Source organism: Nerophis ophidion, linkage group LG29 (genome assembly GCF_033978795.1).
Source record: "Nerophis ophidion isolate RoL-2023_Sa linkage group LG29, RoL_Noph_v1.0, whole genome shotgun sequence".
Classification (NCBI taxonomy): Eukaryota; Metazoa; Chordata; class Actinopteri; order Syngnathiformes; family Syngnathidae; genus Nerophis; species Nerophis ophidion.
Window position 1 is genome coordinate 21528882 of NC_084639.1, and position 26957 is coordinate 21555838.

General features: G+C 39.3%; 1 protein-coding gene across 4 annotated transcripts in view; it reads right to left on the reverse strand.

Moving 5' to 3' along the window:
- Positions 1-26957, reverse strand: part of fstl5 (follistatin-like 5) — a 465215-nt gene that overhangs the window by 236104 nt on the left and 202154 nt on the right. For all 4 annotated transcript variants that reach the window (XM_061891749.1, XM_061891746.1, XM_061891747.1 and 1 more), the window contains exon 5: positions 14943-15139. In XM_061891749.1, the coding sequence (XP_061747733.1) occupies positions 14943-15139 (197 nt within the window). The remainder of the gene's footprint in view (positions 1-14942; positions 15140-26957) is intronic.

Genomic DNA, 26957 nt, shown 5'->3' on the forward strand with positions numbered 1-26957 from the left:
CTGCTCCGGTTTTGATTTTACGAGCCTTCAAAGAAACCCTGCTGCGCTGATGCTGCTGCGCTGATGCCGTCTCAAGATGGCTGCTTAAAAGCAGGAAGCACCAACGTGACCACACATTGCAGAGAAGGTAGGTACAGTGCAGGTAAAGATATGTTGACTGGGTGAAAGAAGGAGGCACCAGTTTGACTCCAGGATACAGAGAAGGTAGGTAATGTGCAGGTAAATATATGTTGTCTGGGTGATGGCAGGAAGCACCAGTGTGTATGGGTGACAGAAAGAACCACCAGTGTGACCCCAGGATGCAGGGAAGGTAGGTAATGTGCAGGTAAAGATATGTTGAATGGGTAAAGGCAGGAAACACCAGCAAAAGTCAGTCCCGTCCATCGCGGAGTCCTTTTGCAATGGGCCAAAGGACCCTATTAAAACTGTAAGGTTTTGTTCTTTCTTTCTTATTATTATTCCGCACCTATGCGCTGTAATTTGACCCCCTTAACATGTTTCAAAACTCACCAAATTTTACACACACATCGGTATGGAGCGGCAGCCCAACTTATTAAGCAACCAAACCCCAAAAATCAAAACTGCACGCTAGCGTCCCCTAGGAAAAAAAAAAACAGACTGCTTGTAACTTCCGTTAGCCATGTCGTAGAGACATGAAACAAAAACATCTATGTAGGGCTGACTTTCATCATTTTACTTTCTATTGCAAAAATCAACAAAAATTTTGCAAAAACCCATTCAAAGCAGAATTTTCGCAAAAAATGCTATTTTTGCCTCTTTGAGCTGTAATTTGACCCCCTTAAAATGCTTCAAAACTCACCAAACTTGGCACACACATCAGGACTGGCAAAAATTGCGATCTAATGAAAAAAACAAAGCCCAAAACTCAAAATTGCGCTCTAGCACTGTTTTTGAATAAAACACAGCAAAATCTGGTCCTAGGAAGAAAACACAGACAAAATTGCTCGTAACTTCCAGTATGAATGCAGGAAAGACATGAAACAAAAACCTCTATGTAGGTCTCACTTAGACCTACATTTTAAATATTGACGTCCTTTGGCAAAAATCTACAGGAAGTTAAAAATTACCCCTTCAAAATAAAAGTTTTCCAACCCCCCGTCACCTTTTTTCAAACATTATCTCCTCTGAGTGCGTTTGTCGTTTCGGCTTCAAACTCGCACAGGATAGAGATTGAACCCTTTTGATTAAAAGGTATCGAAAGAGCTTTGATCACTGCTCCGGTTTTGATTTTACGCGCCTTCAAAGAACTCCTGCACAAAGTTTCCTAAAAAGTTTCATTTTTACCTCTTTGAGCTGTAATTTGACCCCCTTAAAGTGCTTCAAAGTGCAAGTTAAAGCTCTATTATGCAAAGCGAAAGCTATTTATCAACAACATCCAGAAACGGCGAGCTGTAATTTGACCCCTATAACATGCTTCAAAACTCACCAAATTTTACACACACATCAGGACTGGCAAAAATTGCCATCTAATAAAAAAAACAAACCCCAAAACACAAAAAAGCCAAATTTTCTTGTTCTATTGGTTGATAATTTTGCTTCTTTCAAGTAAAACACACCTAATTTTTGCATTTTTTTTTCCTTGTTATTGAACACTGACTTTTTGCAGCGTGCAAGGCCGTGCATATTCGGCGGGGGTTGGTTGAATTTGCATGAATTGGCGCAAATTCCTCTATATTTGTTCAAAATGGTCTCTTTCTGTACTAGGTTTTCTTTTAACAGTTATGTCTCCTTTTATTCTGGCTTGAAAATATGCACCTGCACTCCGAGATGCGACCCAGAGACTTTTACTGTACTCTGTCCCCCGGGACAGAAAGATATATTGCAGGTGAGATCACAAGCTGTCTTAGCAGATCTGCAATCAGCTTGTTAGTTAAAGTCGAGGTTTTTTTCATTTTTTTCGTGGCGCGCCGAGAAAGCTGCGCCATTCTCGTTCAGTAATTGCCCTCTGAAAAAGAAGCCGTGAAGAAAGTCGGCCCTGAAGACGCTCGTTATCGTCACGGATTCATCCCGCTGATGAAGACGCCACGGTCGCTTTCTGCTTCTGTCACGTTTAAGGTCATCAAACTTTCTAGAACTTTTCAAGCTGATGTCATCTTGTCATATTTACAATCTCCCTTTTTTCCTTTACCAAGCTTATATGGCCGTCTCCTAAAACATTTCAGTTTAAAAAAGGTCCTTTAATAGTGTTTAAGATTTATGGTGTCTAAAATTAAACTGGTAACACATGTTTCAGAGGTTTCAAGAAGGTAACAAATACAAGAATGTGTGAGTTCTTGTATTTCTACACTTCTTGAGACATAAACAAGGAAAATTACCTTCCATATGAGGACTAGTGAAGTTATACAAAAAAAACATTGTATCTAATAGCGAGCCAAATACTAGAATATGTGAACATTGCTCCAAAGTTAGGATTTTTGGTTGATTTAATCTGCATACAAAAGTAAACAATGACAGCTGCAAGGGCGGCAATATATGATTAAACAAGATGGCAGCTAAAGAAGGACTTCCCTGTTCATCCCCGAAGAAAACCCGCCAGGTGAACAGCTAATTTTACGACTTCCGGTGCTGACGTAAGACAACCCATATGTGACCAAAGGATGAACAGATACACTAAAGTACGGTCTTGAGACATGAAGAAAGAAAAGTAGCTTCTATATGAGGACCGGTGAACAAGTTAGGACATAATTCATGGTCCCAATACAGAAAACCATTGCCTCTAATAGAGAGCCAAATATTAGAGTCCGTGAACATTGCTCCAAAGTCAGGATTTTTGGTTTAATTCAATGTGCATTCAAAAGTAAACATTGACAGGTGCAAAATCAGCAATATATGATAAAAAAAGACGACAGCTGAAGAAGGACTTCCCTATTCATCCCCTAAGAATACCTGGCTGCTGACGTAAGACGACCCATTTCTGACCAAAGGATGAACAAATACACTATAGTACGGTCTTGAGACATCAACAAGGAAAAGTAGCTTCCATACGAGGAGGTGTGAACAAGTTAGGACCAAAATTATGGTCCGAATACGGAAAACCATTGCACCGAATAGAGAGCCAAATACTAGAGTTTGTGAACATTGCTCCAAAGTCAGGATTTTTGGTTTATTTATATGTGCATACAAAAGTAAACATTGACAGGTGCAAAGGCAGCAATATATGATAAAACCAGATGGCAGCTAAAGAAAGATTTCCCTATTCATGCCCGAAGAAAACCTGCCAGGTGAACAGCTGATTTTACAACTTCCGATGCTGACTTAAGGCAACCCATATGTGACCAAAGGATAAGCAAATACGCTACAGTACGGACTTGAGTCATCAACAAGGACAAGTACCTTCCATATGAGGACCGGTGAAAAAGTTACGACATAAATCATTGTCCCAATACAGAAAACCAATGCATCTAATAGAGAGCCAAATACTAGAGTCTGTGAACATTGCTCCAAAGTCAGGATTTTTGGTTGATTTATTATGCATACAAAACTAAACAATGACGGCTGCAAAGGCAGCAATATATGATAAAACAAGACTGCAGCTAAAGAAGGACTTCCCTATTCATCCCCGAAGAAAACCCGCCAGGTGAACAGCTAATTTTACGACTTCCGGTGCTGACGTAAGACAACCCGCGTCCCATTTGTGAACATAGGATTAACAAATACACTACAGTATGGTCTTGAGACATCAACAAGGAAAAGTAGCTTCCCTATGAAGACCGGTGAACAAGTTACGACATAAATCATGGTCCCAATACAGAAAACCATTGCATTTAATAGAGAGCCAAATACTAGAGTCTGTGAACATTGCTCCAAAGTCAGGATTTTTGGTTTAATTTAATGTGCATACAAAAGTAAACATTGACAGGTGCAAAGGCAGCAATATATGATAAAAAAAGACGACAGCCAAAGAAGGACTTCCCTGTTCATCCCCAAAGAATACCCGCCAGGTAAACAGCTGATTTTATTACTTCCGGTGCTGACGTAAGACAAGCCATATGTGATAATAGGATAAGCAAATAAACTACAGTACGGACTTGAGTCATCAACAGGGTCAAGTACCTTTCATATGAGGACCGGTGAACAAGTTAAGACATAAATCATGGTCCCAATACGGAAAACCATCGCATCTAATAGAGAGTCAAATACTAAAGTCTGTGAACATTGCTCCAAAGTCAGGATTTTTTGTTGATTTAAAGTGCATACAAAAGTAAACATTGACAGGTGCAAAGGCAGCAATATATGATAAAACAAGACTGCAGCTAAAGAAGGACTTCCCTATTCATCCCCGAAGAAAACCCGCCAGGTAAACAGCTGATTCTACGACGTCCGGTGCTGACGTAAGACAACCCATATGTGACCAAAGGATGAACAAATACACTAAAGTATGGTCTTGAGACATCAACAAGGAAAAGTAGCTTCCCTATGAGGACCGGTGAACAAGTTACAACATAAATCATGGTCCCAATTCAGAAAATCATTACATCTAATAGAGAGCCAAATACTAAAGTCTGTGAACATTGCTCCAAAGTCAGGATTTTAGGTTTAATTTAATGTGCATACAAAAGTAAACATTGACAGGTGCAAGGGCAGCAATATATGATTAAAAAAAGACAAAGAAGAAGAAAGACTTCCCTATTCATCCCCGACCAATTGTATTTACTGACATTGGTCTTCTGAAGTGTTCCTGGGCTAATGTGGTGATATCCTTTACACACCGATGTCTCTTTTTGATGCAGTACAGCCTGAAAGATTGAAGGTCCGTACAAATAATCGCTTACATGCAGTGATTTCTCCAGATTCTCTGAACCTTTTCGATGATATCACGGAGGGTGGATGGCGAAATCGTTAAATTCCTTGCAATAGCTGGTTAAATTACACAATTTACTCGGGCATTTGCCGACAAAGTGGTGACCCTCGTCCCAAATTTGTCCGTGACTTGTAATTCCTGGAAGCCGCTTTTGCACCCAATCATGGCACCCACCTGTTCCCTGCGGCATGTTCCAAATAAGTGTTTGATGAGCATTCTGTAACGATCTGTCACTTACTTTCTGATAGTTTTTCGTGTTTTGTACTTTATTTCCTGTTCAGTGCTCTTATTTTGTCATACTTCCTGTTTACTCCGCTGAGCACTGTTTTTGTCACACTCGCCGTTGATTGGCAGCGGTCCTCAGCTGCGGTCAATCAACATAGGTCTATTTATGTTTCACTCGAGCACTCCTCAGTGCTCGAAGTTAAAACCTATGTTGGGAACATCTCCATGCAAGACTGCTTTCTGTTTATATCTTTTACTTTGATGAAATTAAAATCATCTTACCTGCTTTCTGCTCTCCTGGATTTTTGCATACTTGAGGTCACACAACTGCAGCCATGCGACATCCCAACAGTAACTTCGAGCCAGAAAATTGTGACCTCGCGAGAATCCCTGTCGGCAATCCTCAGCCGACGTTCTGGACCGCACAATTCCTGGAGGACTTGAAGGCCAGGTTTGTGCGGTCCCAGCCTACAGACGCGGACCCTCTCCCCGCGGCAACGCCACCGGCTTCGGCTCTCCGACCGGCGCGTCCCCCGCCGCCATCTTTCCTCTCGGCTCAACGGCTGGCTACGGCTCTCCGACCAGCACGTCCGCCACTTCCTGCATGCCTCGCGGCTCCCGCGGCAACGCTACCGGCTACGGCTCTACGACCGGCGCGTCCTCCGCCGCCATCCTTCCTCTCGGCAACGCTGCCGGCTACGGCTCACCGACCGGCGCGCCCGCCTCCTCCTTCACGTCTCGCGGCTCCTGCGGCTCCGTCGCCGACTGCGGCTCTCCGACCGGCACGTCCGCCGCCGCCATCCTTCCCGTCGTCTGCTGAGCTGCTTCTCCCTGCTCCTACGCAGCTTCCAGCGGCTGCTCCCCGGCTGCTCTTCTTGCCAGCTCCCGCTCTCTTTTTTGGTTCGCCGAGAGCTCCAGTGGAGCCCACAGTGAGGTCGCTTTTGTCCTCCTGCTGGGACTCGGCACGGGACGTGTCTTCGTCCCTCCTCCTGGTCCCCTCCCGCCCGTCCCTGGTTTTCGCACCGGGGGACTCCGACGAGCAGGCACGTTTTCCCGCATGTGTGAACGGTGTCTGGCAGCCACCTAGTGGAGGGGGGCCCACTATACACTGCGGTGCAGCCAGGCACACACCGCTGTCATCCCCGCCAGCGTCTCCTTCCACGGAGACATCTACGTCCCTGGCGGGCTTTCGCCTAGCCCCAACGCCGGCTCCACGCCGAGGCCCAACGCCGGCTCCACGCCGAGCCCCAACGCCGGCTCCACGCCGAGCCCCAACGCCGGCTCCACGCCGAGCCCCAACGCCGGCTCCACGCCGAGCCCCAACGCCGGCTCCACGCCGAGCCCCAACGCCGGCTCCACGCCGAGCCCCAACGCCGGCTCCACGCCGAGCCCCAACGCCGGCTCCACGCCGAGCCCCAACGCCGGCTCCACGCCGAGCCCCAACGCCGGCTCCACGCCGAGCTCCAACGCCGGCACTACGCACGGTTCCAACGCCGCCAAGAGCAGCACCACGCCGGGCTTCGTCACCGCCGGCATCCGCTATTCCTCGGCCAGCATTTGCTGCTCCTCGCCCGGCGTCATCTGCCGCTTTCACGCCGCCGATGACATCTGCAACAATCACGCCTCCGATGACGCCTGCCGCTTCAACACCGCCGATGACGTCTGTTGCTTCCACGCCGTTGATGACGTCTGCCGCTTTCACGCCGCCGATGACGTCTGCCGCTTTCACGCCGCCGATGACGTCTGCCGCTTTCACGCCGCCGATGACGTCTGCCGCTTTCACGCCGCCGATGACGTCTGCCGCTTTCACGCCGCCGATGACGTCTGCCGCTTTCACGCCGCCGATGACGTCTGCCGCTTTCACGCCGCCGATGACGTCTGCCGCTTTCACGCCGCCGATGACGTCTGCCGCTTTCACGCCGCCGATGACGTCTGCCGCTTTCACGCCGGCACCAACATCGGCTCCTCAGCCGCCTCCTGCAGAGGTATCTGTTTTGGCTGCAACCCCCGCCGCTTTGTCTGCTGTCTCCGGGCCTGCTTCAGCGCGCCCGCCTCCACGTCAGCCGCGGATGTGGCCGTGCCCTGGGCGTCCTCCTCGCGGGATGCACTCGTCTCTTTTTCGGCCAATGATGTGGCTGTTCCGTGGCCGCCCGCCCCGCCAGTTCCAGCGGCGCTCTACGCGCCGTCGCCACCTGACTTTCCCTCGCTGGCTGCGGGGACACGAGGTTTGGCGACCTTCCATCCTCCCTTACTTTGTGGACATTTTTTTCCATTTTTCTTTTCCAGGGAACATCTGGTATCTGTTCCTTGAGGGGGAGGTCCTGTAACGATCTGTCACTTACTTTCTGATAGTTTTTCGTGTTTTGTACTTTATTTCCTGTTCAGTGCTCTTATTTTGTCATACTTCCTGTTTACTCCGCTGAGCACTGTTTTTGTCACACTCGCCGTTGATTGGCAGCGGTCCTCAGCTGCGGTCAATCAACATAGGTCTATTTATGTTTCACTCGAGCACTCCTCAGTGCTCGAAGTTAAAACCTATGTTGGGAACATCTCCATGCAAGACTGCTTTCTGTTTATATCTTTTACTTTGATGAAATTAAAATCATCTTACCTGCTTTCTGCTCTCCTGGATTTTTGCATACTTGAGGTCACACAACTGCAGCCATGCGACATCCCAACACATTCCTCAACTTTTTTTCAATCTTTTTTGCCGCTGGTGCCAGCTTTTTTAAAAAAAAATGCTGCAGGCATCAAATTCCAAATGAGCTAATATTTGCAAAAAAGGACAAAAGTTTCTCAGTGTGAACATTAAGTATGTTTTATTTGCAGTCTATTCAATTGAATATGAATTGAAGATAATTTACAAATCATTGTATTCTTTTTATTTACCATTTACACAAAGTGACAACTTCACTGCTTATGGGTTTTGTACTTCATTTATTCATGTTTATGCTTAAATACGTAGAATATGCTTGGAAAAGTATTTGCCATCCCGTAAAGCCGGATGACCGCGTTGCTGAAAAAACAAACCGTGAGGCTGCATTTTAAGACGTGTAGTAAAGCCTCTGTTTTCATAAAGCACTTTAAAAACGGAGCGTTTGAACGCCTCTTCAATCAAAAGTGAAGCAAACAAGCGAGGGGGATTTTGATGCATTTTTTTTTTTTTTTTTTTAATCGCACCTGTGCCCATGAGCAGGCTGCGGGGACACGTTTTACAGTCGGGTCGTTAAAAAGTCACCCGTGCATAATATGAGACCTTTAACGGAGACCAGTAAACGATGCCTTGTTAGGGACAAAACACCGTTGTGCTTGTTAATTTTCTTGTTGCTGCAAATGCAATAAACAGGGTTGAAACGCGCAAAGACACATTCAGGAAATACAGAAGGCGAGTGGCATTATTTTGCCTCATTCTGGTGAGAATCCTGCGTGAGGCTCAAGCGTTAAGGAGTGCTGCCCTGTAAAAAAGAGCTATACGGTCGGAAGGGAATTCATATGGCTCTATTCGTCGCAGTTTACCTGACACACGAAACGTGACATATTGGGTATGTTGCACAATCCACTTTCAGTTTTCAGTTACTAGAAAAAACCCTAAACCAATGAAGTTGTCCCGTTGTGTAAAAGGTAAATAAAAAGAGAATGCAATGATTTGCAAATATTTTTCAACTTATATTCAATTGAATGGACTTCAAAGACAAGATACTTAACGTTGGAACTGGAAAACGTTGTTATTTTTTCAAAAAAGCTGGCACAAGTGGCAAAAAAGACTGAGAAAGTTGAGGGATGCCCATCAAACGCTTTTCTGGAACATTTCCACAGGTCAACAGGGTAATTGGGAACAGGTGGGTGCCATTATTGGGTATAAAAAGCAGCTTCCGGGAAATGCTCAGTCATTCACAAACAAGGACGGGGCGAGGGTCCCCACTTTGTCAACAAATGTCTGAGCAAATTGTTTAAGAACAACATTTCTCAACCAGCTATTGCAAGGAATTTAGGGATTTCGCCATCCACCCTCCGTAATATCATCAAAAGGTTCAGAGAATCTGGAGAAATCACTGCACGTAAGCCATGATATTACAAACCTTCAATCCCTCAGACGGCACTGCATCAAAAAGCGACATCGGTGTGTAAAGGATATCACCACATGGGCTCAGGAACACTTCAGAAAACCATTGTCAGTAACGACAGTTTGTCGCTACATCAGTAAGTCAATCAATCAATCAATGTTTACTTATATAGCCCTAAATCACTAGTGTCTCAAAGGGCTGCACAAACCACTACGACATCCTCGGTAGGCCCACATAAGGGCAAGGAAAACTCACACCCAGTGGGACGTCGGTGACAATGATGACTATGAGAACCTTGGAGAGGAGGAAAGCAATGGATGTCGAGCGGGTCCAACATGATACTGTGAAAGTTCAATCCATAATGGATCCAACACAGTCGCGAGAGTCCAGTCCAAAGCGGATCCAACACAGCAGCGAGAGTCCCGTTCACAGCGGAGCCAGCAGGAAACCATCCCAAGCGGAGGCGGATCAGCAGCGCAGAGATGTCCCCAGCCGATACACAGGCAAGCAGTAGATGGCCACCGGATCGGACCGGACCCCGTGCAAGTTAAAACTCTACTATGCAAAGCCACAGCCATTTATCAACAACACCCAGAGTTACGGTCATTTAAAAATAGCATAATGGCGATGACAGTTTTGATGTTTCGTTTTTTCGAGGTGGTCCGTCATAACGTTTTTAAAACTCTATCGGACATTGTGACTTTTGGTATTGGTGTCCCTGAAAAAAAAGGGACACCAACACACATACTGTACAGCATATTTTTTACAGCTAAATGTGTATATGTCATTTATACGAGTCAAAATATTTGCCCAGCTCTGCTTTAAGCGATGAGCTAACAACTAACCCAGACTGACTGTACATCGCTTGTATTTTCTCTAATAAAATTTTTTTTTATTTTATTAGCATTTGGCTCAGGAGGTTCCTGTCAGACTGACACCGGTGTAAAATGTAAAAATATGTAAATATTATGAGGAGTTGTCAAATCCAGCACGGTAATTTCGGCGGAGTGCAGTCGATGACAAAAACCAAACAAAAGCAAAAACCCTCCAGAGAAGTAATATTCTCCCCCAATTGGATGGATCTGGGTTTGATTCTGCAGGAGATTCATCATCTCATGCTTGCTCCTCTTGACAAGAACGCCTCCGCTGAGTGTGATGCTCCTCTGACCCCAGCCATTGATTCTGAAAAGATGCATCAGCCGCCACCGGAGCTGAAGAGGACTCGCTCGGCTCTCATAATTCATCAACAATAAAAAAGCTGCAACGGTCCTTTTTTAGTCCAGTCAGAGATCCTTTACGTGACAGGAGCGCTGTTCTTAGGGACCTACTGCAAATGTGTTGGTCAAAGATCTTCTATATCAGTGGCTTTCGTAATTTTGTCACCAAGTAACAAGTAAAAACAGCATAAAAAATGAGTCCGATAAAGGATCTTTGACTCTTGTAGTTTTTTTGTGTTGCATTTAAGGTTAGAACAGCAGAAAATAGCTGTATGTGTAATAAATGATCTTTGGATAGTGTTTTTTTGTTTATTTTTTTTGTAGTACAACCTGAAAAACAGTACTGCCCCTGTCAAATAAAGGATCTTTGACTTCGTTTTTGTCGCAGGTTTTAAAAACTCCTGACATATAGACGAGTATTTTTGCACCAGGTGGTTAAAAATAGTATAACGTTCAAGTCTAATACAGGATCTTTGACTCCTGTTTTTTTTTTTGCATGTAGTCTAGAAAACAGCAGAGCACATCTGAGTTATAGATGATCTTTGGCTGCTGGTTTTGTAGTATGACCAAAAAAACATAAGTCGTCTTGACGAAAAAAAATAATCTTTAACGAGAGTTTTTGCATTTGGTCTTTAAAAAGAGCCGAACAAACCAGTCATTTAGACAATCTTTGAATAGTGTTTTTTGTTGTTTTTGTTTAGTATTACCTTCAAAATTGTAATCTGGTCGGATAAAGCAGTACTACCCCTGTCAAATAAAGGATCTTTGACTTTGTTTTTGTCGTAGGTTTTAAAAACAGAAAACTCCTGACATATAGACGAGAGTTTTTGCACCAGGTCATTAAAAATAGTATAACAATTAAGTCTCATACAGGATCTTTGACTTGTTTTTTGTTTTTTTTGCATTAAGTCTATAAAACAGCAGAATAGATTTGTATTATTGATGATCTTTGGCTGCTGTTTTGGTAGTATGACCTTAAAATTAGATTTCCTCTCGACAAACAAAGGATCTTTGACGAGAGTGTTTGCACTTGATCATTAAAAACAGCCGAACAAACCAGTTATATAGACAATCTTTGAATAGTGTTTTTTTTTAGTACGACCTTAAAAACAGTAATCTGGTCAGATAAAGGATCTTGGACTACAGTTTTGCAGTAGATCTTAAAAACTACAGAACACTCCTGTCACATTGAAGATCTTTGACTAGAGTGTTTGCAATAGGTTCATAACAACTGCATAACAATCCAGTTGAATACAGGATCTTTGACTCTTGTTTTTTTTTTTTGCATGAACTTTATTAATTAGTCCTCTTGACAAAAAAAAGAATCTTTAACGAGAGTTTTTGCATTTGGTCTTTAAAAAGAGCAGAACAAACCAGTCATTTAGACAATCTTTGAATAGTGTTGTTTTTGTTTTTGTTTAGTACGACCTACAAAATTGTAATCTGGTCGGATAAAGCAGTACTACCCCTGTCAAATAAAGGATCTTTGACTTCGTTTTTGTCGTAGGTTTTAAAAACAGAAAACTCCTGACATATAGACGAGTGTTTTTGCACCAGGTCGTTAAAAATAGTATAACGTTCAAGTCTAATACAGGATCTTTGACTCCTGTTTTTTTGCATGTAGTCTAGAAAACAGCAGAGCACATCTGAGTTATAGATGATCTTTGGCTGCTGGTTTTGTAGTATGACCAAAAAAACATAAGTCCTCTTGACACAAAAAAATAATCTTTAACGAGAGTTTTTGCATTTGGTCTTTAAAAAGAGCCGAACAAACCAGTCATTTAGACAATCTTTGAATAGTGTTTTTTTTTGTTTTTGTTTAGTATGACCTTCAAAATTGTAATCTGGTCGGATAAAGCAGTACAGCCCCTGTCAAATAAAGGATCTTTGACTTCGTTTTTGCCCTAGGTTTTAAAAACAGAAAACTCCTGACATATAGACGAGTGTTTTTGCACCAGGTCGTTAAAAATAGTATAACGTTCAAGTCTAATACAGGATCTTTGACTCCTGTTTTTTTTGCATGTGGTCTAGAAAACAGCAGAGCACATCTGAGTTATAGATGATCTTTGGCTGCTGTTTTTGTAGTATGACCAAAAAAACCTAAGTCCTCTTGAAAAAAAAAAAGAATCTTTAACGAGAGTTTTTGCATTTGGTCTTTAAAAAGAGCCGAACAAACCAGTCATTTAGAAAATCTTTGAATAGTATTTTTTTGTTTTTGTTTAGTACGACCTTCAAAATTGTAATCTGGTCGGATAAAGCAGTACTGCCCCTGTCAAATAAAGGATCTTTGACTTCGTTTTGAAAACAGAAAACTCCTGACATATAGACGAGAGTTTTTGCACCAGGTCATTAAAAATAGTAAAACAATTAAGTCTCATACAGGATCTTTGACTTGTTTTTTTGTTTTTTTGCATTAAGTCTATAAAAGAGCAGAATAGATTTGTGTTATTGATGATCTTTGGCTGCTGTTTTGGTAGTATGACCTTAAAATTAGATTTCCTCTCGACAAACAAAGGATCTTTGACGAGAGTGTTTGCACTTGATCATTAAAAACAGCCGAACAAACCAGTTATATAGACAATCTTTGAATAGTGTTTTTTTTTTAGTACGACCTTAAAAACAGTAATCTGGTCAGATAAAGGATTTTGGACTACAGTTTTGCAGTAGATCTTAAAAAACTACAGAACACTCATGTCACATTGAAGATCTTTGACTAGAGTGTTTGCAATAGGTACAGAACAACTGCATAACAATCCAGTTGAATACAGGATCTTTGACTCTTGTTTTTTTTCAGTTTTTTTTGCATGAACTTTATTAATTAGTCCTCTTGACAAAAAAAAATAATCTTTAACAAGAGTTTTTGCATTTGGTCTTTAAAAATAGCCGAACAAACCAGTCATTTAGACAATCTTTGAATAGTGTTTTTTTTGTTTTTGTTTAGTACGACCTTCAAAATTGTAATCTGGTCAGATAAAACAGTACTGCCCCTGTCAAATAAAGGATCTTTGACTTGAGTTGTTGCTATCTGTTTTAAAAACAACCGAAAATTCCTGACATGTACACCAGGTCTTTAAAAAAAATAGTGTAACCCCTGTGCCACCGTGCTGCCCAAACCATAAGTCAAAGATAGTCCATTGGACATTGTCGATGTTTTTGGTTTTTTTTTAAAACAACTGCAAACTCTCTTCAAAGATCCTATATTTGACAGGGGGAGTACTGTTTTCAAGGTTATACTTAAAAAAAAAAAAACACTAGCCAAAGATCATCTATAACAGTGGACCCCAACATCTGATTGGTACCGGGCCGCAGAATATTTTTTTATTACTTTTATTAATTTAAATTTTTTTAATAAATCAAAATAAAAAACACAATATACACTTACAATCAGTGCACCAACCCCCAAAAAACTCCCTTTTTCATGACAAAAAAAACAAACAAACTGATTTATAACACAGATGTGTTCTGCTGTTTTATAAACTTCATGCAAAAAAAAAACCAAGAGTCAAAGATCCTGTATTAGACTGGACTGTTATGCTGTTGTTATGGACCTATTGCAAACACTGATCTTCAATGTGACCGGAGTGTACTGCAAAACTGTAGTCCAAGACAGTGGTCCCCAACCACCGGGCCGCAGAAGAATTTTTAATTATTTTTTATAAAAAAAAAAAAAAAGAAAAATATTTTATTTTATTTTTTTTATTATTTTTATTTTTATTAAATCAACATTAAAAACACAATACACACTTACAATTAGTGCACCAACCATAAAAACCTCCCTTTTCATGACAAAAACGTCCCTTTTTAATGACAAAAAATCAAACAAACAAACAAAAAAAAAGGCCCCCTCCCCCGGGCCGCCGGGACAAATTATTAAGCGTTGACCGGTCCGCGGATACAAAAAGGTTGGGGACCACTGGTCCAAGATACTTTATTTGACCAGATTACTCTTTTTATGGCCGCACTAAAAAAATAAAAAATAAAAAAATAAAAATAATAATAATTTAATTGAATTATATTTATATAGCGCTTTTCTCTAGTTACTCAAAGCACTTTACATAGTGACACCCAATAATTAAGTTACATTTAAACCAGTGTGGGTGGCACTGGGAGCAGGTGGGTAAATTGTCTTGCCCAAGGACACAACGGCAGTGACTAGGATGGCGGAAGCGGGAATCGAACCTCCAACCCTCAAGTTGCTGGCACGGCCACTCTACCAACCGAGCTAACCGAGCTTTGATTAAAAAAACATTAATCAAAGATTGTCTATACGGCGGGTTTGTCCGGCTGTTTTTAAAGACGAAATGCAAAAACTCTCCTCAAAGATCCTTTTTTTTGATGAGAGCACTTCTGTTTTTAAGGTCATACTACAAAAACAGCAGCCAAAGATCATCTATAATACAGATGTGTTAAGCTGTTTTATAATGACACATAAAAATAGCAAATAAATACAAAAATACAGAAGTCGAAGATCCTCTTTTTGGCACGACCTCCCTGCTGTGCTGTTTTAGTCTCTTTTGTCTCGTCTTTTGCTTTTACTCCTCAAACGTTGTCAGGGTTGACTGCTAAAACGTCAGCCAAAGATCCTCTATGACAGGACGTAAGTATGTGTAGTACCTGGGAAAGTTCCGCCGCGGAGATGTGAGCGTCGCCGTCTGCGTCGAAGCCTTTGAACATTTCGTCCGCCAGTTGCTTCCTGGCGGTCATGTTGTCCCGGTGGGCGCCGTGGACCTTTGACCCCCGGTACAGTTTTTCGTACAGCTCCAGGGTCTCCACTTTCAGCCTGCGGAAGTCGCTCAGCCCGCAGTTGTCATCTGGGGGGAAAAAAGCCATGATTAGCGTCTGCCGTGTTGAAAGAGGGCGTGATTACCAAACGCCATCCTTCAATTATGCAACGCTGGCAAACAATCCTCGCACACTTGCATCATTGACACACCGAGCTGGTCTTGAACGCTACTCTGAGTCCACGAGATATTAGCTCATTTGGAATTTGATGCCTGCAACGCGTTTCAAAAAAGCTGGCACAAGTGGCATAAAAGGACTGCGAAAGTTGAGGAATGTGCATCAAAGACTCGGGGCACGGACACAGAGTAAAGGATTAGAAATGAAGATTTATTCAATAAATAAAACAAGACTATGAACAGAAAAACTGGTGCTAGGCAGAAAAGGCAAAAACCAACAACTAGCATGGGAGCTGGAAACAAACCAAAAGCGCTAGCATGAGAGCTGGAGAAATAACAGAAAACTTGCACAAGGCACGAAAGGCAAAACAAAACTACTAGCATGGGAGCTAGAAACAAACCAAAAGCGCTAGCATGAGAGCTGGGGAAATAACAGAAAACTTGCACAAGGCAGGAAAGGCAAAACAAAACTACTAGCGTGGGAGCTAGAGGAACCAAGGCGTGGGATTACCGAGTCGAGGATCAAGGACGTCACAGTTGTGCGAACACAAATTGCGTGTAACACAAACTACGAGGAGAGAACGAGTGGACGGAAAAGGCAGGCTTGAATACTGGGCGGTAATCATAAAACATAGGTGCGCGTCAACCGAGAGTAGCAGGTGGAACAAATAAGATGAATAAGGAAGAGTCCAAAACAATCAGAAAACACAATAGGACTCAAAAAACAAAATAACAATGCGATCCGGGAAGCGGATCACAACTAATTGGGAAGCAGCTTCCATGAAATGCTCAGTCGTTCACAAACAAGGACGGGGTGAGGGGTCACCACTTTGTCAACAAACGCCTGAGAAAATTGTTTAAGAACAACATTTCTTAACCAGCCATTGCAAGGAATTTAGGGATTTCACCATCTACGCTCCGTAATATCATCAAAGGGTTCAGAGAATCTGGAGAAATCATCGCACGTAAGCCATGTTATTACGGAATGTGGATCCCTCAGGCGGTACTGCGTTAAAAAAACCCGACATCGGTGTGTAAAGGATATCACCACACGGGCTCAGGAAAACTTCAGAAAACCACTGTCAGCAACTACAGTTGGTCGCTACATCTGTAAGTGCAGGTTAAAACTCTATTATGCAAAGCAGAAGCCATTTATCAACAACACCCGTAAACGCGGTGTTGACAAACCCCAAGTTGCAGAGACTGCAGGCTGGAGGCAAGAAAATATGATTTCATGTCCACAATTAGGGAAAAACACAAACCGGGGAACCAGGAACAGCCAAACTGGAAACAGGGAACAGGAACCAGCAAACAGGAAAACTGGAACCAGCTTTCAGCTACCATACTCCAGCCCTGACTGGAGGGAGAGGCAGGTATAACTAGTGGCCTGATTGGCAATTGCGAGTAGGTGTGCCAGACTGCCAATCAGGGACAGGTGAGAGAAACAAGCGCTCAGGGAGACGCGCAGGAAAAGGAACCAAAATAAGAGCGCTAACAGGAAATAAAAACAGAAGAACAACCCAAACATAACCAAACTGTCAGTGACAAACCTGACACGCTCCGTAATATCATCAAGAGGTTCGGAAAATCTGGAGAAATCACCGCACGTGAGCCATCGGCGGTGCAGCGTCATAAAGTGACATCAATGTGTAAAGGATATCACCAAATGGGCTTAGGAAAACTTCAGAAAGCCTCAGACAGTAACTACAATTGGTCCCTACATCTGTAAGAGCAAGTTAAAACTCAACTTTGCAAAGCCACAGCCATTTATCAACAACACCCAGAAACGCTCTGCTGGGCCCGAGCTCATCTAAGGTGGATGGATTGGACTGATGCAAATTGGAAAGGTGTTCTGTGGTCTGACGAATCCACATTCAATTTTTGGGGGGGAAATGTGACAGGTCATGAGACAGGAGTCTTGTGACCAGGGTCTTGTGACCAGAGTCATGTGACCAAAGTCATGTTACAACGGTCAAGTGACAGGAGCCTTGTGACAAGATACAAGTGACAAGAGACATGTGACAAGAGACAAGTGACAAGAGACAAGTGTCATGTGACAAGTGACTAGAGACAAGTGACAAGAGACAAGTGTCAAGAGTCATGTGGCAAGAGACAAGTGACAGGAGACAAGTGACAAAAGTCATGTGACAAGAGACAAGTGACAAGAGTCATGTGACAAGCGACAAGAGTCATGTGACAGGAGTCATGTGACAAGAGACAAGTGATGAGAGTCATATGACAAAAGACAAGTGACAAGAGACAAGTGACAAGAGTCGTGTGACAAGAGACAAGTGACAAAGGTCATGTGACAAGAGACAAGTGACAAGAGTCATGTGACAAGAGACAAGTGACAAGAGTCATGTGACAAGAGACAAGTGACAAGAAACAAGTGACAAGAGTCATGTGACAAGAGTCATGTGACAGGAGACAAGTGACAAGAGACAAGTGACAAGAGTCATGTGACAAGAGACAAGTGACAAGAGACAAGTGATAAGAGACAAGTGAAGAGAGTCATGTGACAAGAGGCAAGTGACAAAGGTCATGTGACAAGAGACAAGTGACAAGAGTCATGTGACAAGAGACAAGTGACAAGAGTCATGTGACAAGAGACAAGTGACAAGAGACAAGTGACAAGAGTCATGTGACAAGAGTCATGTGACTGGAGACAAGTGACAAGGGACATGTGACAAGAGTCATGTGACAAGAGACAAGTGACAAGAGTCATGTGACAAGAGTCATGTGACAAGAGTCATATGACAAGAGTCATGTGACAAGAGTCATATGACAAGAGACAAGTGACAAGAGTCATGTGACAAGAGACAAGTGACAAGAGTCATGGGACAAGAGTCATGGGACAAGAGTCATGTGACAAGAGTCATGTGACAAGAGTCATGTGACAAGAGTCATGTGACAAGAGACACGTGACAAGAGACACGTGACAAGAGTCATGTGACAAGAGTCATGTGACCATAGACAAGTGACAAGAGTCATGTGACAAGAGTCATGTGACAAGAGACAAGTGACAAGAGACAAACGACAAGAGTCATGTGACAAGTCATGTGACAAGAGACAAGTGACAAGAGTCATGTGACAAGAGACAAGAGTCATGTGACAGGAGTCATGTGACAGGAGTCATGTGACAAGAGTCATGTGACAAGAGACAAGTGATGAGAGTCATATGACAAAAGACAAGTGACAAGAGACAAGAGACAAGTGACAAGAGTCGTGTGACAAGAGACAAGTGACAAAGGTCATGTGACAAGAGACAAGTGACAAGAGTCATGTGACAAGAGACAAGTGACAAGAGTCATGTGACAAGAGACAAGTGACAGGAGACAAGTGACAAGAGACAAGTGACAAGAGTCATGTGACAAGAGACAAGTGACAAGTGACAAGTGATAAGAGACAAGTGAAGAGAGTCATGTGACAAGAGGCAAGTGACAAAGGTCATGTGACAAGAGACAAGTGACAAGAGTCATGTGACAAGAGACAAGTGACAAGAGTCATGTGACAAGAGACAAGTGACAAGAGACAAGTGACAAGAGTCATGTGACAAGAGTCATGTGACAGGAGACAAGTGACAAGAGACATGTGACAAGAGTCATGTGACAAGAGACAAGTGACAAGAGTCATGTGACAAGAGTCATGTGACAAGAGTCATATGACAAGAGTCATGTGACAAGAGTCATATGACAAGAGACAAGTGACAAGAGTCATGTGACAAGAGTCATGTGACAAGAGACAAGTGACAAGAGTCATGGGACAAGAGTCATGTGACAAGAGTCATGTGACAAGAGTCATGTGACAAGAGACACGTGACAAGAGACACGTGACAAGAGTCATGTGACAAGAGTCATGTGACCATAGACAAGTGACAAGAGTCATGTGACAAGAGACAAGTGACAAGAGACAAACGACAAGAGTCATGTGACAAGTCATGTGACAAGAGACAAGTGACAAGAGTCATGTGACAGGAGTCATGTGACAAGTCATGTGACAGACAAGCTGCCTGCGCTGGCAAATGGCAACATGAATAAAAGATAAATGGCTGCCAGCAGAGGTGAAGGTCACCCCCGTCACACACACACACACACACACACACACACACACACACACACACACACACACTCACACACACACACAGTGAAGTACAGTAGCTACAATCACATGACTTTTAAACCTGACAACACACTTGACACATGTTTTTATTCCCTGTGATGTCTCAGTGTGATGTTGTGTGTTTCCATCTTTGTTGTGTGTTTGTATTCATGTTGTATGTTTCCATCTTTGTTGTGTGTTTGTATTCATGTTGTGTGTTTCCATCTTTGTTGTGTGTTTGTATTCATGTTGTGTGTTTCCATCTTTGTTGTGTGTTTCTATCTTTGTTGTGTGTTTGTATTCATGTTGTGTGTTTCAATCTTTGTTGTGTGTTTGTATTAATGTTGTGTGTTTCCATCTTTGTTGTGTGTTTGTATTCATGTTGTGTGTTTCCATCTATTTTGTGTGTTTCTATTTATGTTTTGTGTTTCTAAATGTGTTGTGTGTTTGTATTCATGTTATGTGTTTCCATCTATGTTGTGTGTTTGTATTCATGTAATGTGGTTCCATTTTGTTGTGTGTCTGTATTCTTGTGTATTTCCATCTATGTTGTGTGTTTGTATTCATGTTGTGTTTCCATCTTTGTTGTGTGTTTGTATTTATGTCGTGTGTTTCGATCATTTTCGTGTGTTTGTATTTATGCTGTGTGTTTCCATCTGTGTTTTGTGTTGGTTGTATTCATGGTGTGTGTTTACATGCATGTTGTGTGTTTACATACATGTTGTGTATTGTCATATATGGTGTGTTTACATGTATGTTGTTTTTTATATTTATATTGTGTGTTTTAATGTATGGTGTGTGTTTACGTGTATGTTGTGTTTTTCTATTGATGTTTTGTTTGTTTACATATATGCTGTGTGTGTTCATGCATAGTGTGTGTCTCCATGTATGTGTGTTTTCATGTATGGTGTGTGTTTGTATGTATGTTGTATGTTTCTATTTGTGTTGTGTGTTTACATATATGTGGTGTGTGTTCATGTTTGTTGTGTGTTTACATATCTGTTGTATGTTTACATTAATGTTGTGTGTTTTCATATATGGTGTATGTTTACATGTATGTTGTGTGTTTCTATTTATGTTATGTGTTTACATATATGCTGTGTGTGTTCATGCATGTTGTGTGTTTACATATAGGGTGTGTGTGTGTTAAAGTGTATGGTGTGTGTTTACATGAATGTTGTGTGTGTTCATGTATTTTGTGTGTTTACATATATGGTGTGTTTGCATGTATGGTGTGTGTTTACATGAATGTTGTGTGTGTTCATGTATTTTGTGTGTTTACATATATGGTGTGTTTACATGTATGGTGTGTGTTTACATGAATGATGTGTGTGTTCATGTATTTTGTGTGTTTACATATATGGTGTGTTTGCATGTATGGTGTGTGTTTACATGAATTATGTGTGTGTTCATGTATTTTGTGTGTTTACATATATGGTGTGCTTGCATATATGGTGTGTGTTTACATACATGTGTGTGTTTGTGTATGTTGTGGGTTTACATATATGGTGTATATTCATGTATGCTGTGTGTTTGCATCTGTGTTGCGTGTTTCCGTGTTTGTTGTGTGTTTCCATGTTTGGTATACTTGTTTAAACATGGTGAGTGCTTTTTTGTGTTTAAGTTGTGTTTAATTTGTGTTTGGTATAATTGTTCATACATGGTGTGTGTTTCTGTGTATGTCGTAGGTTTTAGTGTATGTTGTGGCTTTCTGTTTTTTGTGCATATCTGTGCATGTTGTGTGTACCTATTTTCAGTGTTTGTGCCCGGCGATTGATTTTTCTGTATTTATGTTTATGTGTTTATTGTGTGTCCGAGTTTGCTTTCAAAGGTGTTGTGTATTTTATGTTTTCATGTTAATGTGTTTCCGTTGTTTGTTGTTTGTTTGTTTTTGTGTTGGTTTTTGTGTTTGTGCGTTTCATTTTTTTTCTATGTTTCTGTGTTTGTTGTGTTTCCAAGTCAGTTATTACTACAAGTTAGCAAACATGTCGATTCTGTGTTTGTACTGCACTTTACTGCCACCTCCAGGCCTGGAGTGACACTGCACAACACACACAATCATTTACAATATCAACTTCTGATTATAGTGTTGGTTTATTTCAAACAAACACACAATTACAACATTCTACATCAGTGGGTTGTAAGAAGTTAGTATTTAAACACAGCAGAGACTCCTGTCAATTACATGATCTATGACCAGCATGTATTGTTAAGACGATTATATATATATATATATATATATATATATATATATATATATATATATATATATATATATATATATATATATATATATGTGTGTGTGACAGGAAGAAAAGGAGAAAGTGTACGTAGATGTTGAAAAAGATTAAGTGTGATAGTTGAGAGAAGCAGGGGAGCTTGAAATGAGGCTGCAAGATGTAAATATTAGACTTTGTTCAACAGATTGTTTTTTGTGTCCTTTTTTTTTTCTACCGACATCAACATGTAAAAAACATTTTTTCTTGCTTGAAATAAGTCACGGAAGATTGTATATTTAGGAATACATTTTTGGGGGGCCTTGTGATACATCCAGAGGGAATAATAGAGATGTTGTATAAATGATGCAAAGATTGTGTATTGTTTAAATGATACATACATTTTCATATATCTTGTGTATTTTTTGATACAAATATTGCCTTTTGTCTAAATGATACATAGATTGTGTATTTATAATTTGCATAGTGTGTATTGTAGAAATGTTACGTGGATTATGTATTTATCATACATTGATTGTGTTTTGCTGAAATTATATATAAATATACATATATACATACATACATATATACACATACATATACTATATATATATATATATATATATTTATTGTGTATTGTTGAAATTATACAAATTGTGTATTTATCATACATAGAATGTGTATTGTTGAAATGATACATATATTTTGTATTTATCATACATAGTGTATTTTTTGATACAAATATTGCCTATTGTCTAAATGATACGTCGATTGTGTATTTATAATTTGCATATAGTGTATTGTAGAAATGTTACATGGATTATGTATTTATCATAAATTGATTGTGTATTGCTGAAATGATACATTCATTGTGTATTCATCACACACAGATTGTGTATTTATCATACATAGATTGCGTATTGTTACAATTATACACGAATTGTGTGTTCATCATACATAGGTTGTTTATTGTTGAAATGATATACAAATTGTGTATTTATCATACATTGATTGTGTATTGTTGAAATGATACAGAAATGGTGTATTTATCATGCATATATTGTGTATTTAAAATACATAGATTGAGTATTGTTGAAATGATACATAGATTTTATATTTATCATACACATTGTGTATTTTTTTGATACAAATATTGCTTATTGTCTAAATGATATGTAAATTGTGTATTTATAATTTGCATATTGTGTATTGTAGAACTGTTACATAGATTATGTATTTATCATACATTGATTGTGTATTGCTGAAATGATACATTCATTGTGTATTCATCACACACAGATTGTGTATTTATCATACATAGATTGCGTATTGTTACAATTATACACGAATTGTGTGTTCATCATACATAGGTTGTTTATTGTTGAAATGATATACAAATTGTGTATTTATCATACATTGATTGTGTATTGTTGAAATGATACAGAAATGGTGTATGTATCATGCATATATTGTGTATTTAAAATACATAGATTGAGTATTGTTGAAATGATACATAGATTTTATATTTATCATACACATTGTGTATTTTTTTGATACAAATATTGCTTATTGTCTAAATGATATGTAAATTGTGTATTTATAATTTGCATATTGTGTATTGTAGAACTGTTACATAGATTATGTATTTATCATACATTGATTGTGTATTGCTGAAATGATACATTCATTGTGTATTCATCACACACAGATTGTGTATTTATCATACATAGATTGCGTATTGTTACAATTATACACGAATTGTGTGTTCATCATACATAGGTTGTTTATTGTTGAAATGATATACAAATTGTGTATTTATCATACATTGATTGTGTATTGTTGAAATGATACAGAAATGGTGTATTTATCATGCATATATTGTGTATTTAAAATACATAGATTGAGTATTGTTGAAATGATACATAGATTTTATATTTATCATACACATTGTGTATTTTTTTGATACAATTATTGCTTATTGTCTAAATGATATGTAAATTGTGTATTTATAATTTGCATATTGTGTATTGTAGAACTGTTACATAGATTATGTATTTATCATACATTGATTGTGTATTGCTGAAATGATACATTCATTGTGTATTCATCACACACAGATTGTGTATTTATCATACATAGATTGCGTATTGTTACAATTATACACAAAATGTGCATTCATCATATATAGGTTGTGTATTGTTGAAATGATATACAAATTGTGTGTTTATCATACATAGATTGTGTATTGTTGAAAAGATACATATATTTTATATTTATCATACACTGTGTATTTTTTGATACAAATATTGCCTATTGTCTAAATGATATTTTGATTGTGTATTTATAATTTGCATATAGTGTATTGTAGAAATGTTACATGGATTATGTATTTATCATACATTGATTGTGTATTGCTGAAATGATACATGGATATTGTATTCGTCACACACATATTGTGTTTTTATCATGCATATATTGTGTATTTATCATACATAGATTGAGTATTGTTGAAATGATACATAGATTTTATATTTATCATACATATTGTGTATTTTTTTAAACAAATATAGCCTATTGTCTAAATGATACGTAGATTGTGTATTTATAATTTGCATATTGTGTATTGTAGAAATGTTACATGGATTATGTATTTATCATACAGAGACCGTGTATTAATCATAAATTGATTGTGTATTGCTAAAATGATACATACATTGTGTATTCATCACACACAGATTGTGTATTTATCATACATAGATTGCGTATTGTTACAATTATACACAAATTGTGTATTTATCATACATAGATTGTGTATTGTTGAAATGTCACACAAATTGTGTATTTATCATACATAGATTGTGTATTGTTGAAATGATACATATAGTATCGACAATCATGAAGCAATAACACAAATCATGAACACTTTCATGAAACGTTTGTGTAGTCATGTTGACTAACATTGTGTGTCAGAATTGAGATTGACACAATCTAATAAACATCCACAGTAAATGTTGTGTGTTAAATTGACACAACACAAGTGTGTGTGTGTGAGATTAACAACAAACATATTTTCCATAAATCAATGGCCACAATCTGGAAACACAACTTTGATTGATTTGTGTCACCATATTTTACGCCACATTTTCAACACAACATATAGGTGGCGCCACACGATCTTCACAAAACGCGTTTTTAATCACTATTACGTTGTATGTTGTGTTGTTTCCGTGGTTGTTGTGTTTGTTTTTAGTTTTGTGTGTGTACAGTTTTGTTTTCCATGTTTGTGTTTCTGCATTTTTTTTGTTTTTTGTGTCTTTTGTTTTTGTTTTCTCTGTAGTGTTTATTTTTTGTCTGTGTGGTTTTGCGTTTGCTGTACATTTGTTTACAATTTCTGTGTTGTAATATCATGTTTATTTTGTTGTGTTGTTGTGTGCTTATTTGTTTAGTGCGTTTCTGTATTTTCATGTATGTGTGTTTTTGGGTTTGTTTTTCGTGTTGTCTATATTGTTGTTTTTTCCATGTTTGATGTGTGTGAGTATTTTTTCTGTTTGTTGTGTTTCTGTGTTTGATTTCCCTGATGTGTGTGTATGTATGTATGTATGTATGTATATATATATATATATATATATATATATATATATGTATATATATATATATATATATATATATATATATATATATATATATATATGTATATATATATATATATATATATATATATATATATATACACACACACACATATATATATATATATATATATACACATACATATATACACACACACACATATATATATATATATATATATACACACATACATATATACACACACACACACATATATATATACATATATACACACACATACATATATATATATATATATATATATATATATATATATATATACACACACACATATATACATATATATATACATACATATATATATACATACATACATACATACATACATACATACATACATACATACATATATATATATATATATATATATATATATATATATATATATATATATATATATACATACATACATACATACATACATACATACATACATATATATGTTTATTTGTTCCATGTGTGTTATGTTTGCTGTGTTTGTTTCCTTGTTTGTTGTGTCTTTCCGTGTTTTTTGTTCCCATCTGTTCTTTTTTAGGTTTTCATATTCACGTTTTCCTGTGTTCGCTGTGTGTGTGTTTACTTATTTGTGTGTTTACCTGTTTGCTGTGCTGTGTTTGTTATGTGTTACATTATTTGTTTTGAATTTCCTTGTGTTTTTTTTATCTGTTTGGTGGGTTTCCCTGTTTGTGTTTTTCCATGTTGTGTGTTCTTTTGTGTGTTCATGTATTTGTTTTCGATGTTTGTTGTGTTATTCTTAGAGATGTCCGATAATGGCTTTTTTTTTTTCCGATATTACGATATTGTCCAACCCTTAATTACTGATACCAATATATACAGCTGTGGAAATAACACATTATTATGCCTAATTTTGTTGTGAGGTTTTATTAAACAATATAACAAGGTTTTCCAAAATAAATCAACTCAAGTTTTAGAAAAAAATGCCAACATGGCACTGCCATATTTATTATTGACGTCACAAAGTGCATTATTTTTTTTTTAACATGCCTCATTACAGCAGCTTGGAATTTGGGACATGCTCTCCCTGAGAGAGCATGAGGAGGTTGAGGTTGGGGGGCTGGGGGGTGTGTGTATTGTAGCGTCCCGAAAGAGTTAGTGCTGAATTGATTAACTTGGACCCCGACTTAAACAAGTTGAACAACTTATTCGGGTGTTACCATTTGGTGGTCAATTGTACGGAATATGTACTAAACTCTGCAATCTACTAATAAAAGTATCAATCAATCAATCAATCAAAAGGGGTTCTGGGTGTTTCTTCTGTTGTGTTTATGTTGTGTTACGGTGCGGATGTTCTCCCAAAATGTGTTTGTCATTCTTGTTTGGTGTGGGTTCAAAGTTTGGCGCATATTTGTGACAGTTTTGAAGTTGTTTACACGCCCACCCTCAGAGTGACCCGTATGGCTGTTGACCAAGTATGCGTTGCATTCACTTGTGTGTGTGAAAAGCCGTACAGCAAAAGGTAGTGCTTTTAAGGCACGCCTCCAATATTGTTGTCTGGGAGAAATTCGGGAGAATGGTTGCCCCGGGAGATTTTTCGGGAAGGATACTGAAGTTCGAGAGTCTTCCAGGAAAATGGGGAGGGTTGGCAAGTATTACTGCTTTGTACTTCTCCCTACGTCTGTGTACCACTCCGTACAGCGGCGTTTTAAGAAGTCATACATTTTACTTTGTGGAGAGGCGGAGCTAACGGGATGAGGGCGGGGCAGGAAATGCTGCAGCCCTGCCCAAGATGGCGGCAAGGAGGTGGA